The sequence below is a fragment of the Penaeus japonicus genome, unplaced genomic scaffold (genome assembly GCF_977035675.1).
Source record: "Penaeus japonicus unplaced genomic scaffold, GWHDUDI00000001_assembly GWHDUDI00000037, whole genome shotgun sequence".
NCBI classification, from domain to species: domain Eukaryota; kingdom Metazoa; phylum Arthropoda; class Malacostraca; order Decapoda; family Penaeidae; genus Penaeus; species Penaeus japonicus.
Window position 1 is genome coordinate 689,915 of NW_028234439.1, and position 15,933 is coordinate 705,847.

The window sequence follows — 15,933 nt, forward strand, 5'->3', positions numbered from 1 at the left end:
ATATATATAAGAAAAATTATCTTTAAAATCGTGAGCAAAAATATAAATACGACACATGAAATTCGGTCAAATTTTAAAAGAAAATATGAAAAATAGAATGAAATACTAACTTTCCTAAACCATCCATTAGAACGACCTCCTCTTTAACAAGTTCATATATTAATTACTTCCGTATTTTGCCAGCAGCCTCAAAAGCCACATCGCTAAGCCTACACTACTACTGTTACTATCTATAGAATTAATATCTGCACAGTGTTGATAATGATAATGATGATAATAATAATAATAATGATAATAATAATAAGAAAAATAACAATAATATTTGAATAGTAATAATGATAACGTAATATAGCAACATCAAAATAATCATAAAAATAAAAAGAAAGAAGTAATTATGAAATAAGAATTATAATGCTATTAACAACAACATAATGACGGCCGTAATAATGATAATAGTAATAATTCTGATGGCACTGATAATGCCATCATAGTAATGATGATAATTATAACAGTAATACTAATGATGCTAGTGATAATAATAACAACAGTAATAATAACAGTGATGATGGTGATAATGAATTCTAATAATGACTACAATCGTAATAACAATCATAACAACGCCAATGATAACAATAACACAGCGACCATAATAGTACTCCATGTTTTCTGCTACAGTAATTAAGCAGAAACAAATCACTCTATGGAATTAGTAATAGTTAGGCTACATGCGCAGTTCTTGATCAGCCTGAAGGTATGAAGTCTAAAGCTGAGGCTGTCAAAGATAGAGTGAGAAGATCCGATTCCTTTCATTTGACGTTATTGAAAAATATTGTTTTGCCTTCCTTGCAAATCTAATTTTAAAATACTTTTTCGGACTCGCGTAGTTTCTTTGGCGCAAAACAAGTTAACTTTCGTGACGTGTACTAAGATGTAATCAGGTGAAACACGACCTCGCCTTGAGATAAGCCTACATCCAGATCTCTTCCAGATTAATCCATAACACCAAAGTAAATCTCAGCATTCAAATGGAAATAAAATCAAATAATCAAATCACGAATGAACTAAAAATCTGCTTTCTTAACCTTCTCGATGTAAGAAACCAGTCGTACAACATTGTCCTCATAACTCTCAATATCCTTCTTCCCTTCCAGCCAAGGCGTCGGCGTCGGATACCACATATTGGCTGATAGCGTTCATAATCCCAGGTAATGTGGAGGTAATCACGTCGGCGGGACGAGGAGGCCGTTATGAAGCCATGCTGGGAACTGTACAGTACACCCGCGTCCCAATCGGTAGTTTTCCTTAAGATATATATATATATATTATATCGACCCGCACACCACCACTATCACACACACACACTCACCACACCACACAGATCTCTTACACACAAAACCACTCACCGACCTAAAATATATATATATATATATATATATATATATATATACATCTTATAATATATATATATATATATATATATATATATATATATATATATATATATATATATATATATAAATATCTATAAAAGGAGGCTGTAGTGTATGAACACGCAATTCACCCTCCTCGTCCTACTTCTTTTGGATTCATCAATAAGCTGATGTCAGTTTCTGGTGCGTTCGTATATGGCATAGAATAATGCAATATGAGCGGAGACCAAAACAGAAAAACAAAATAGCAACTCGAAGCGTCATCTCGAGATCAATAAAAGCAATCACATCGGTAACCTCAATAGAACCTCAATAAAGCGAGCGAATAGTATCATACGAAAGCGACGACCAAACACCAGAGCAACATACTCGAAAGAACAAGAAAAGGGATAGAATAGACCAGAAAGTGTCAGGTCATAAAAAAATATAAAAGGCCGAGAGAGAGAGAGAGAGAGTGAGAGAGTGAGAGAGAGAGGAGAGGAGAGAGAGAGAGAGAGAGAGAGAGACGAGGAGAGAAGGAACCCCCCCGAGAGAGAGAGAGAGAGAAGAGAGAGGAGAGAGAGAGAGAGAGGCGAGGGAGGAAGAAGAGAGAGAAGAGGGAGAGAGGAGAGAGAGAGACGAGAGAGAGAAAGGAGAGAGAGAGAGAGAGGAGAGAGAGTGGAGTGAGAGAGAGAGAGAGGGGGGATAGAGGCAGATAGAGAGGAGCAGAGAGAAAGAAATATGTTTGAGGCGGACAGAGAGAGTAGATGCGAGTATCTAGATAGAAAGATAGATAACTCTAGATCTTTCTAGATTCTATTATACTTACTAAGATAGAGAGAGAGAGAAGCAGAGAGAAAGAAGGAGGGAGGGGAGAGAGAGAGAGAGAGAGAGAGAGAGAGAGAGAGAGAGAGAGAGCGATAGAGAGAGATATGAAGAGATGAGAAGAGAGAGAGAGAGAGAGAGAGAGGAGAGAGACGAGAGAGAGAGAGAGAGATGAGGAAAGAGAGAGTGGGAGAGAGAGAGAGTGGGAGAGAGGAGGAGAGAGAGAGAGAGAGAGAGTAGAGAGAGGAAAGAGAGAGAGAGAGAGAGAGAGAGAGGGAGAGAGAGAGACCGAGAGAGGACGTAGAGCAAGAGAGAGACGGAAGAGAGAGAGAGAGAGAGGAGACGAGAGAGAGAGAGAGAGAGAAGAGAGAGAGAGAGAGAGGAAGGAGAGAGAGAGAGGAGAAGAGAGAGAAGAGAGGAGTCGGCGGGACCGAGAGAGAAGGTTTAGAGAGAGGGGGAAAATGAGAAAAGGAGAGAGGGAGCAGAGGAGCGAAGCAGAGAGAGAGAAGAAGAGAGGAGAGAGAGACGGAGAGAGCGAGCGAGGAGACTGGAGAAGAGAGAGAGGAAAGAGAACGAGTATGAAGAAGAGAGAGAGCGATTCACCGCCCACAAGACGAGAGAACGAGAGAGCGAGTAGAAGAGCGAGAGATAGCTGATAGAGAGAAGAAATATAAGAGAGAAGAGATATGAAAGACGTGAGATAAGAGAGCTATATATATATATTATTATAGTATTTATAATCTATATTTGCCTTATTATATATTATTATATTATAGATAGTATGAGATGAGGAGGTATAAAGAGAGAAAGGAGGAGAGAGAGAGAGAGAGAGAGAGAGAGAGAGAGAGAGAGCGAGGAGAGAGAGAGAGAAAGAGGAGAAGGAGACTCTGGAGAGATGAGAGAGAGAGAGGAGAGAGAGAGAGCGAGGAGAGAGGAGAGAGAGAGAGAGAGAGAGAGAGAGAGAGGGAGGAGAGATGAGAGAGAGATGAATAGAGAGAGAGAGAGAGAGAGGAGAGAGAGAGCGACGAGAGAGCGATGAGAGAGAAGAGAGGAGAGATGAAATGGGAGAGAGGAGGCGTTGGTCAGAGAGACGCTGAGAGAGAAGGCGAGAGAATTAATGCGAGAGAGAGATGAGGAGATGAGAGAGAGAGAGAGAAGGAGGGAGAGAGTAGAGAGAGAGAGGAGGAGAGAGAGAGAGAGACGAGCGCGAGAGAAAGAGAGCATGCTAGAGAGAGGAGAGAGAGGAGAGAGCGCGAGACCTGAAGCGAGAAGAGAGTTATAGAGCAGAGGAACGAGAGAGAGGAGAGCGAGAACGAGAGAGAGAGCCCGAGCGAAGAGAGCCCGAGGAAAGAAGTGAGAGAGAGAAAGAAGTGAGAAACGAGAGAAGAGAGAGAGAGAGAGGAAAGAGGAGAGAAGAGAGAGAGAGAGAGAGAGAGAGAGAAGGAAATATATGAAAGATATTCTCCTCCTCCTCTCCCTCATCTTTCCCTCCCTCCCTCTCCCTCTCACTCCCCCACACACCCATCACATCCACCACCCACCCCCACCCACACACCACCCCCCCCCCCCCTCGGAGAGAGAGAGGAGAAGAGAGAGAAGTCTGAGAGGAAGTAGAGAGAGAGACGAGAGAAAACAATCTGAGAGAGAAGAGGAGAGTGAGAGAGAGAGGAGAGAGAGAGAGAGAGAGAAAGAGAGGGGAGAGAGTGAGAGAGAGAGAGGAGGAAGAGAGAAAAAAAGAAGAGAGAGAGAGAGAGAGAGAGAGAGAGAGAGGAAAGAGAAAGAGAGAAAAAAAAGAGAGAGAGAGAGAGGATGAAGAAGAGATGAGAGAGAGGAGAGGAGAGAGGAGAGAGAGAGAGAGAGAGAGAGAGAGAGAGGAGAGAGAGACACGAAAGATAGGGAGAGAGAAAGGAAGAGAAAGCGTCTAGTGATGAGATATAATATAGATTATATATATCTATATAGCTTCTGAGATGATGATAAGATAAATTATCGAATAGTGGAAGGTAAAGAGAAAGAGAGCGGAGAGGAGAAAGAGAAAGATCAGAGAGAGATAGAGATAGATAGATAGATAGATAGAGAGAGAGAGAGACTATGATTTCAGTTGGAAATACCAAAACATATACAACTGAACAGACCGCAATGCCTTTCGTTGGAAAAAAAAAATCCACGTGTCAAAAATAAATAAAAATACATATATAGTCAAACAAACAGATGAGTAAACAAACAAACAAATGAAATAATGATAAGGGAACGAAGGACAGGGACGGGGAGGGGGCGGGTAAAAAGAACAGCTGAGGGTGTGCGGGGGCGGGAAATACACACTAAAAAATGGCGGCCGGGAGAGGAAGCAATAAAATAACGATTGGAAAATGCAAAAGAGAATTAGGGCGAGGGAAAAAGGCAGGCGGAAAATGGCGAGGATAATCCAAAAGCGATCAAGAGAGAAAGGGGAGAGAGATAGAGAGGAGGCGAAGCAATGATAAAAGGCGGGCGAAGGGTAATGGAAAAGGGGAGGCAGAGATGCTATAAAGGGAGGAGGAGGAGGAGGAGGAGGAGGAGGAGGAGGAGGAGGAGGAGGAGGAGGAGGAGGAGGAGGAGGAAGGAGGAAGAAGAAGAAGAGGAGGAGCAGGAAAGAGGAAGAGGAGAAGGGGGGTGAGGACGAGGGAGGGAGGGAGGAGGAGGAGGAGGAGGAGGAGGAGGAGGACGAGGAGGACGAGGAGGAGGAGGAGGAGGAGGAGGAGGAGGAGGGGGAGGAGGAGGAAGAATAGGAAGAGGAAAAGGAGGAGGGAGAAGAGAAGGCGGAGGAGGAGGAGGGAGAGGAGATGGAGGAGAAGGAGGGACGAGGAGGGGGAAAAGGAGGAGGACAAAGAGGAGGAGGAGGTGGAGATGGGATATAAAAAAATATAATGCAGAAAACGGAAAAATATTAGACGATGCAGAAACATGATAAAAGCATAAAAGCGACGAATAAAAACAGAAGGAACAGCAGTGAATTTATTTGTCTAACAAAAAATGTACACACACACATGCGTGAGAGTATGTATGAATGTATACATATATAAGAAATGTGAAACGGGGCAGAGTGTGATGAAGAAAGAAGAAGAGAGAGAAAGGAGAGAAAAGAGAGAGAGAGTAGGAAGGACGAGAAGAACTGAGAGAAGAGAAGACGATGGAGGAGGTAAAAAAAAGAGGGCATGATGAAGGAGGGAAGATGGGAGGAAATTCAGGGAAGGAGGAGGGGGGAAGGAGAGCAGAGAGGAGAGAAAAAGGAAGGACGAGGAATAAAGGAGTGAGGAAATACAGGGAAGGAAGAATATTGAAGATAAAAAGAAGATATGAGAAAAAAGAGAAAGGGAAGACGAAGAATGAGGAGAAAAAGAAGAAGAATGAGAAAGGGGAAGAAGTAGAAGGGGAAGAAGTAGAAGAATGAGAATGATAAGAATAAGAATAAGAAGAGGAAGGAGGAGAAGACGCAGCAGAAAATCACAAACAACAAGGAAGAGAAAGAAAAAGGAAAAACACGATAAATGAAAAAAAAAAAAAAAACCGCAAGAAAAAGTCTATTTGCTCTTCCCTGATGTCGTAGAAAATGTAACCGTGTTCTATATTATGTAATATTGCTGTATAAAGTCATGGTCGTCTGTCAGCTGTATTGCAACTGTATGTGCGGCTAGCCAGGGTAGTAAATAAGGTAAAGATTAAACTCAGCTAAACTCACTTCAACTAAACTAATCGAAATAAAATAAAACTCAACCAAACTAACCTCGAGAAACAAAAATAAATAAATAAAGGACTTAAACCCCTCTCCTCAACCAAACAGTACTGAATTCATCTCACCTAAACAACACTCAACTCACCTCAGCGAAACAACACTCATCTCACCTCAACCAAACTGAGCTCATTTCACCTCAGCGCAACTCATCCATGACCGCACTCACCTCAAGGGTCTTGAGTGTGTGCAGGACCATCCCCTCGACGGACATTCCCAGGACCTTTTTGTCCTGCGACGACACGATGGGGGGCGGCGCCGAGGTCATGATGATGTAGTCGTCCTCAGAACTCTCTCCCAAGGGCGTGGGGGGAGGCGCCTCGTCTGTGGGGGTGGCAGAATCAGAATCAGAGTCCGAATTAGGGTTGGATTCCGAAGCCGAACCGGAAATCGAGTCCGAATCCGAACCGGAAATCGAGTCCAGATCCGAAACCGAGCCTTGTTTCGAGATACACATGGTTATTCGCACTGTAGTTTCATGCAGAATGTAGGCCTACGGTGATAGACACGGTAGAATGGGTAAGTCAGCGATTACAATGATGGTTACTTAGAGAAAAAGAATAAATAACCAAAATAAGAGGTACCTCAAGGATTATATATATATAAGAAAAATTATCTTTAAAATCGTGAGCAAAAATATAAAAACGACACATGAAATTCGGTCAAATTTTAAAAGAAAATATGAAAAATAGAATGAAATACTAACTTTCCTAAACCATCCATTAGAACGACCTCCTCTTTAACACGTTCATATAATAATTACTTCCGTATTTTGCCAGTAGCCTCAAAAGCCACATCGCTAAGCCTACGCTACTACTGTTACTATCTATACAATTAGTATCTGCACAGTGGTGATAATGATAATGATGATAATAATAATAATAATGATAATCATATTAATAATAAAAAGGACAATAATATTTGAAAAGTAATAATTATAACGTAATATAGCAGCATCAAAATAATCTTTAAAAAAAAACGCAGTAATCATGAAATAAGAATTATAATGCTATTAACAACAACAATAATGACAACCGTAATAATGATAATAGTAATAATTCTGATGGCATTGATAATAACATTGATAACAACAGTAATAATAGCAGTGATGATGGTGATAACAATGAATTCTAATAATGACTACAATCGTAATAACAACCATAACAACGCCAATGATAACAATAACACAGCGACCATAATAGTACTCCATTTTTTCTGCTACAGTAATTAAGCAGAAACAAATCACTCTATGGAATTAGTAATAGTTAGGCTACATGCGCAGTTCTTGATCAGCCTGAAGGTATGAAGTCTAAAGCTGAGGCTGTCATAGATAGAGTGAGAAGATCCGATTCCTTTCATTTGACGTTATTGAAAAATATTGTTTTGCCTTCCTTGCAAATCTAATTTTAAAATACTTTTTCGGACTCGCGTAGTTTCTTTGGCGCAAAACAAGTTAACTTTCCTGACGTGTACTAAGATGTAATCAGGTGAAACACGACCTCGCCTTGAGATAAGCCTACATCCAGATCTCTTCCAGATTAATCCATAACACCAAAGTAAATCTCAGCATTCAAATGGAAATAAAATCAAATAATCAAATCACGAATGAACTAAAAATCTGCTTTCTTAACCTTCTCGATGTAAGAAACCAGTCGTACAATATTGTCCTCATAACTCTCAATATCCTTCTTCCCTTCCAGCCAAGGCGTCGGCGTCGGATACCACATATTGGCTGATAGCGTTCATAATCCCAGGTAATGTGGAGGTAATCACGTCGGCGGGACGAGGAGGCCGTTATGAAGCCATGCTGGGAACTGTACAGCACACACGCGTCCTAATCGGCAGTTTTCCTTAAGATATATATATATATACATATATATATATATATATATATATATATATATATATATATATATATATATCTATAAAAGGAGGCTGTAGTGTAGTGAACACGCAATTCACCTCCTCGTCCTACTTCTTTTGGATTCATCAATAAGCCTGATGTCAGTTCTGGTGCGTTCGTAGAATGGCATAGAATAATGCAATAAGAGCGGAGGACCAAAACAGAAAAACAAAAGAGCAACTCGAAGCGTCATCTCGAGATACAATAAAAGCAATCACATCGGTAACCTCATAGCGACCAAACACCAGAGCAATATACTCGAAAGAACAAGAAAAGGGAAAATAGACAGAAAGGTCAGTCATAAAAGGCAGAAGAGAGAGAGAGAGAGAGAGTGAGAGAGAGAGAGAGAGAGAGAGGGAGAGAGAGAGAGAGAGAGAGAGAGAGAGAGAGAGAGAGAGAGAGAGAGAGAGAGAGAGAGAGAGAGAGAGAGAGAGAGAGAGAGAGAGAGAGAGAGAGAGAGAGAGAGGAGCAGAGAAAAAGGAGGGAGGGGACAGAGAGAGAGAGAGAAAGAGATAGATAGATAGAGAGAGAGAGAGAGAGGAGCATAGAGAAAGAAGGAGGGAGGAGACAGAGAGAGAGAGAGAGAGAGAGAGAGAGAGAGAGAGAGAGAGAGAGAGAGAGAGAGAGAGAGAGAGAGAGAGAGAGAGAGAGGGGAGAGAGAGAGAGAGAGAGCAGAGAGAAAGAAGGAGGGAGGGGACAGAGAGAGATAGATAGATAGATAGAGAGAGAGAGAGAGAGGAGCATAGAGAAAGAAGGAGGGAGGAGACAGAGAGAGAGAGAGAGAGAGAGAGAGAGAGAGAGAGAGAGAGAGAGAGAGAGAGAGAGAGAGAGAGAGAGAGAGAGAGAGAGAGAGAGAGAGGAAAGAGAGAGAGAGAGAGAGAGAGAAGGAGAGAGAGAGGAGGAGAGAAAGAGAGAGAGAGAGAGAGAGAGAGAGAGAGAGAGAGAGAGAGAGAGAGAGAGAGAGAGAGAGAGAGAGTTAGAGAGAGAGAAAAAAATAATACTGATTTCACCTGACACCCACTCGCTAGCGCAATCAGAGCGAGGCAAACAAAGCGCGTGACAGACTGTGTGACGGAGCATTCATCTCAGAGAGGAGGGACTGGGAGGGAAGGAAGGGGGGATTGAGGGAAGGAGGGAGGAAGGAAGGAATGGAGGAATGGGGGATTGAGGGAGGGAGGAAGGGAGGGAAGGAAGGGAGGGAGGGAGGAAGGAAGGGAAGAAAGGAGGGAGGAAGGGAGGGAGGGAGGGAGGAAGGGAGGGAGGGTCGGAGGGAGTGAGAGAAGGCGAGGCGGAGATGTAACCTTGTTATTATTCCCCACCTGAGGTTTCCTTTCCCTCGGCCTCCCTTACCAAGATCTTCAGCCAGGTCCGTGTCGGTTACTCTCGTTCCCTTGTTACAATACAGTAAGGGACACAATAGCCCTTATTGACATCCATGCTTGAGCGAATTAATTCCAGCATTTGTACGACAGGGAATTTTCAGGTATTTCAGTAATAACTATATCAATAATATTCTCTTAGTTGTGGTAAGCCAGTAGCCCTATAGCTGCAGATAGTCTAACATAGATATAGATACAGTTATTTGAACGTAGCCATAGTTAGGTTAGAAAAGCTATGGTTAGAATTTGACATAGTTATTTTCTTGTTTACTCATTAATCATATGTTAATTTCCTACACATAACGCTTCATGGCAATGCAGTGAATGAGTGAGATGCACACACACACACACACACACACACACACACACACACACACACACACACACACACACATAAACACACACACACACACACACACACACACCACATCAACATAAGGATATATTCAACCTACTCAATCTCTCAAGGTTTCAACGGAGTCCTTTGGAATGTTTTTTCAATCAGCTGATCAAAGGACTAGGATAACGCAGCTATATCCTTCACAATGGCACTCTATTACTGCCAATACTCGAATTGCACAAAAAAAAAAAAAAAAAAAAAAAAAAAAAAAAAAGGAAAAAAAAAACGGAAAGACTGTTTTTCCGCCTGATATACTCTACGGTAAAATGGTTGCTCAGAATCTGGTTGACTGGCATCTGTCCACAGATTTAAAGAAAAAAGTCAAATTCACTGCAACCAGCTGTTTACAAAAAAGAAAAAAAAAAGAAAAAAAAATAGAACATAAAAAAACATCGTATTTCAGGCTAGCCTTATGTAATCGACTGAAAGAATAAACAAGGAAAAGGCGAACCAAGAACAGCGATACATAGGCTTTTGAGAAACATTTTTTTCCTGTTTATCATTATTATCCTTATCATTATCATTATCGATATAATAATTATAATCTTATCACTAATATTGTTATCATCATTAATACTGTTATCATTATCGATATCATAACTATTATGCTATCATTATCATTATTACTCTCATTATCATTATTTTGTTATATTATTATTATTGTCATCATCATCATTATCACTGTTATCAACTTTTACCCATTCATTCATTTGGTATAATCATTATCATCATTATCATTTTCATCATCATTATCATAATCATTTTCACTGCTATTATCATCATCATTATCATTATTACCAAATATTATTATCACCATTATCATTATTCTTGTTATTATCATTATCATTATCATCAACCTTTAGGCATCAATTCTTTTATCCTAATCCCTATCACTGGCGACGAGGAAGGCTAATGAAAGCCTGAAAGGGCTTTACCAAGAGCCCTTTCAAAGAACCTCAAAAAAGAAAAAGAAAAGAAAAGAAAAGAAAAAAAACATGAATTCTAAAACAGGATTTTAAGACGTAATTCTTCTTCACAATGAATATGGGAAGGTCAGACGTGGTGATTCTCGCGCGAGGGAGATAAAAGAAGGCCGCAAAGGGATTTTGAAAGAATAGTAAAAAAAAATCTCATAAGGAGAGCCTCGCAGAAGAACAAGACAGGACTATGGCAAGCACAGTCGTAGAGGAACCATGAAAAGGGTGAGATTTCTAACGCAAAAGGCCTTCGACAAAATAGTCTATGTGTCAGGAAAACAGGAAACCTCTCACAGACAGAACGGGAGATAAATGTTAAATAGAAGAAGATGAAAACCAGACGCACGGAGGCAGAAACCACAGGAACCACCACAGATCACCTGGCAGGAAAACAGGGACGTCTAACGGACAAGATGTGGATTGCCACGGGGGAACAAACACGATAAATATAACAGAGAGAAATACAACCACGAATTTATGAATGAGTAGCTTCGAGAACGGAATTTTACCCGTGAGTTCTATCCAGTCTCGAGGCGCAGGGGTTTGCTGTAAGAATTCCAATAAACATTAGATCAATAAGTGTACAACAATAGATCCTGTACAGCAGATTAATACCTTAAAAAGAATGCACGATAAATAAATAAAAAAGGAAGATAAAACCAGAAAACCTCTACACAAATAAAATAATAATAACACTAATAAACGGGCAAGGCGAAAGGCAAAGCCAGCTCGCCGCAGCCAACCCTCCGACGTCGCTCCGCCGCCAGGAAGCCCGGGCGTCACTCACCCAGCAGGAGGTCGTAGACATTGACGCGGTGGTTGACGCGGTGCTGGAGGCCGAGGTAGACGAGGGTGCGGGCGGCGTGGTGCTTGACGTAGCGGGCGTGCCTGGTGGAGTGGTTGGTGTAGAACCACTCGTCGGACGGCAGGACAAGCTGCGTGAGGGCGTCGGGGATCTTGGCGGCTAGGAGGGCCTGGTGGTGGTGGGGCGTGAGGGCCAGGGTGGCCACCACCTGCAGCACCGAGCACAGGAGTTGCTGTGGGCGGGGAGGGCGGGATCAGGTTATTTGGTCCTCATTTAACTTTTCACATATTGACCTACGAACGTTTGCCTTTTCATAGGTCTTTACCAAAAGTTATATTGTGTTAAAGGGAATGGTCAACAAACGATGCAATTCTTAAACTGTTTTTGTTTTTACTTTAATTTGGTAAACTTTTATTCGATTATCTATTTTTATTCAGACATCAAGGACACTGGTCAACAAGCTATTGACATTCTGAAAGAGGCTAACTTAATTTTCTTATATTTATCCATTCAAATAGATATTATCTAAGGACACTGGTCGCCAAACAAGTGTGTTGACAAGATTGCAATCTCGCAATGGAACAAGAAATATGCAACAGAGGTCGCGAACTCTGTCATGGGCAACGGAACGCCATACATCTAAAATACACAAACACTACCACGCGAACAAAACAACGTTAAGAAAAAAACAACAACAAAACACAGGAATATCCCTTTGTTTACCGATTTCCCCGACGCTATTTTGTTTACAATTGGTTCAGTTTGACTCGCTTACGCTGCAACATTCAACAAAGATCCTTCACACGACCGCAAACACACAACAGAAAAGTAACACACAAAGACGCGTACATAATCCCCAGAGTACGAGTGAAGGGAATAGAGCAAGTCGTTAATCCGATTCCACGCAAGATCTCGTTACGAAATCGTGTGTATTCTTGGACAGGGTGTGACTTGGCACTAATTGCGCAAGATCGGTTGATTCAGAGAAACAAACAATGAAACAAAGAAGCAAGAAGAAAAAATAGGAATGATTCAGCGGCATCAGTTATGTTAAAGAACTGACGCGCTACGAACTGGAAAGCTTATATTACGATCAAGATTAAGGCACTAACAGAAATTACTAGAACAATGGAGGTGGCGGTAATTGCAGAGGTTGAAACAGCATCAGTATATGATAGAACTAATACCTATCAGTATCAGCATTACTCCTTGCATTAACGATTGCGGTTGTCATAGCAATAATGGTTGTTGCAATAGCAACTGGGCTCATTTGATAGTCATTGTAGCATTGGTAATGCTAATAGTACTAACAGGGGGCTTTAGGCAACGGCTGCATCATGTTGCAAATAATCAATAATTTATTCCATGTATCACAGCATTGTACCGTAATCATCATTAAAACCAACCAACCAACTAATACATTATATACATTTGCATAAACAACCCCTATGTACTTTACTTGACAAGTGACAGTTTTACCTCTGTCTATTATTATTATCATTATTATTATTATTAATAATACTATTTTTATTGTTTTCATTGTTGTTGTTATCATTATCATAATCATTAATGTTATTATTTCATTATTATCATCTTAATCATAATTATTACTATCATTAGTAGCAGTAGTAGTAATTTCATCATTATGATTAGTGTGATTATCATCATCAGTGTCCTTATCATAATCATAATCATTCATCATTACTATTTTTGATTATCCTCATCACTACAGGAAAATCAAAGTTCAACAGCCGATACATCGCTCGCTATTCTGCAACAATCTCTAGATAAAAACGAATTGCAATAACGTAGAGGCATATCGAACCATAGAGCCCTCGATGCAATGTCGTTATAAAAGCGGAATCGCCTGGACTTCGGTTTGATATCAGTAAATGATAGCTTTCGATTTGTTAACACTAAGCTACAAATTTCAGTTCACGATCAGTGAACCATAATTTTCGAGTTAATAAATGTCACTAAAGAATAAATTTCCGTTGGATATTAGTAAACAACAATTTTCTGTTTGATATCAGCCAACAACGAATTTGAGTAAGATGTCAATAAACAAAATACTTGCAAAAACAATATCGTTCCATTGGAATTTTACTGAATTGACTTTCATCTGACGAACAGAGGGGGGGGGGTATGCAATGCTTCAGAGCAGTGCTAGTTATTATGGGTGAAATGTCATGCAAACGCACGTGATGAATAAGGAGATAGATAAAGAAGAAAAATAAAAAAGGTGAAAGAAGGGTAAAATTAAGAAGGAAAGAAAATACAGAAACAAGAAAGAAAGAAAGAAAGAAAACATTAACGAATGCCAACTTCTAGTCTGTCTTAAATATCTTCAATCTAATGTTTTTGATAATAATTTTAACATCATATTCAATTGATTATACTAGCAAATTACCGTCATCTACATACATTTTACTCAAATTGTGTAGAAAAAAAAATAGATTTTAGTTACTCTAACTATATAGAATAAGCTTTTTCCAGTGAATTAGTGACGTTTTGTTGCTCGAACTATACATAATAAGCTTTTTCCAATAACAGGCAGCGTATCTGGGCTACATTATTTCAAAACGAACCGAAAAATATTACGATTTCATACAGGAAAAACATATGATAGAAGCTGACAGTCGTTCTTATGAGATTCTTATACTATATACATTTTTTTTTTTTCTAATCTTCCCAGAAACTGCCATAGCATCAAAACAGTAGAGTGAAACGTTTTGCCCTTCATCGGTACTCATATTGGAAAATCATTTAAATTCCAAATTTCCAGAAAATAAAAAAATCGACTCGCTTAATATCCTCAATGGTTAAACTGCACTCGATCGAACATTTCCGGTTGCAAACTCACTTCATAAAGCAGGAATCATAGTAGGAGTAATCACATTAATATCAATGCTACTGTTATCATTGCTTCTACGAACAACAACAACAATGATAAACGGAGGAGGAGGAGGAGGAGAAGGAGGAGGAGGAGGAAGAAGAGGAGGAGGAGGAGGAGGAGTGAGAGAAAAAGGAGGAGGAGGAGGAGGAGGAAGAAGTGGAAAAGGGAGAAGAATAGGAAGAGGAGGAGGAAGAGGGCGAAGAGAAAGAAGAAAAACAAAGAAACAGAAAGCAGTTGAAGAGGAAGAAGCTAATCATGGTGGCGGTGCTCACGATTGAAAACAAACAAACAAACAAACAAAAAAAAAAAAACCAGCAGAAAGGACAATATCAAAACAAAAGCTGGTAAAAGAAATGCTTTCAAACAAAGCCTTTCTGGAATAAATGATAAACTTATTGTGTCCGAAAGTTTCGTCTCTGAAGCACTGTTTTTTTTTTTTTTTCTTTCCTTTTCTTGTCTTTTCTTGTCTTTCTCATAAAACTCTCAGACAACTCTTTTCCTTTTCATTAAGCTATTTCATTTGACGGATTCTTTGATGTTACTATTCGTTTGTTTACATGGCCCTCTGTGTTTGCTTTACGCCTAACAACAACAACAACAAAATTTGCTATGACAATTAAGAGGCATACAATGACACGAGGGAGACAAGGATTAGGAAATATAAATGCGATCCAGATGCACAGGCACTCTAGCACACGCAAGCACACACACACACACAAACTTCCCTCCCTACCTAAACACCCCCACTCCACCCACCTACCCACACTCCCACTCACTCACCATTCTCCCCCCCCCCCCTACCCAACCACCCACCCACCCACACACACACACACACACACACACACACTTCCCTCCCTACCCAAACACCCCCACTCCACCCACCCACCCACACACTCACCATTCTCCCCCCCCCTACCCAACCACCCACCCACACACACACACGTCCACGCACTTAAATATGGCCAGCCTGCCTGAGGGAAGAAATAAAAACTCGGATCACATTTCTCCCCTCACTCTCTCCCCTCGATTTTATTTTCTGCTTTACGAATTCTTCGGACGTCCATTGTGGATGAGATAGATGAAGAAACAGAGGAGGGTCGGATTTCGGTGCTCACTTCACGGAAGAGAAAGAAAAAAACGAAAAAAAGAAAGAATTGGACAGGAGGGAGGAAAAGGAAGTCATACACACACACAGAGAAAACACAAACTCTCTCCCTCTTTCATTCTTTCTTCCTCTCTCTCTCTCAACCCCCTCACAATATATATATATATATATATATATATATAAATATATATTCATATATGCATATATGCATATATATATATATATATATATATATATATATATACATATATATATATAAATGTCTATATATACAAATACATAAAACCATATAATATATTATATATAACTATATATATATATATATATATAATATATATATAACTATACCATACATACATACAGACACACCACATACACACACACACACACACATCCATATATTTATATATATATCTATATATATAATATATATATAATATCTATATATATATGTATATGAATATG

At 40.1% G+C, this 15,933-nt stretch overlaps 1 protein-coding gene across 1 annotated transcript in view; it reads right to left on the bottom strand.

Moving 5' to 3' along the window:
• Positions 1–6,142: 6,142 nt before the first annotated feature.
• Positions 6,143–15,933, bottom strand: part of LOC147467131 (uncharacterized) — a 10,798-nt gene continuing 1,007 nt past the window's right edge. The window contains exons 2-3 of the mRNA XM_086532157.1: positions 11,450–11,699; positions 6,143–6,327 (exon numbers count right to left, since the gene is read on the bottom strand). Coding sequence (XP_086388283.1) covers positions 6,143–6,327; positions 11,450–11,699 — 435 coding nt within the window. The remainder of the gene's footprint in view (positions 6,328–11,449; positions 11,700–15,933) is intronic.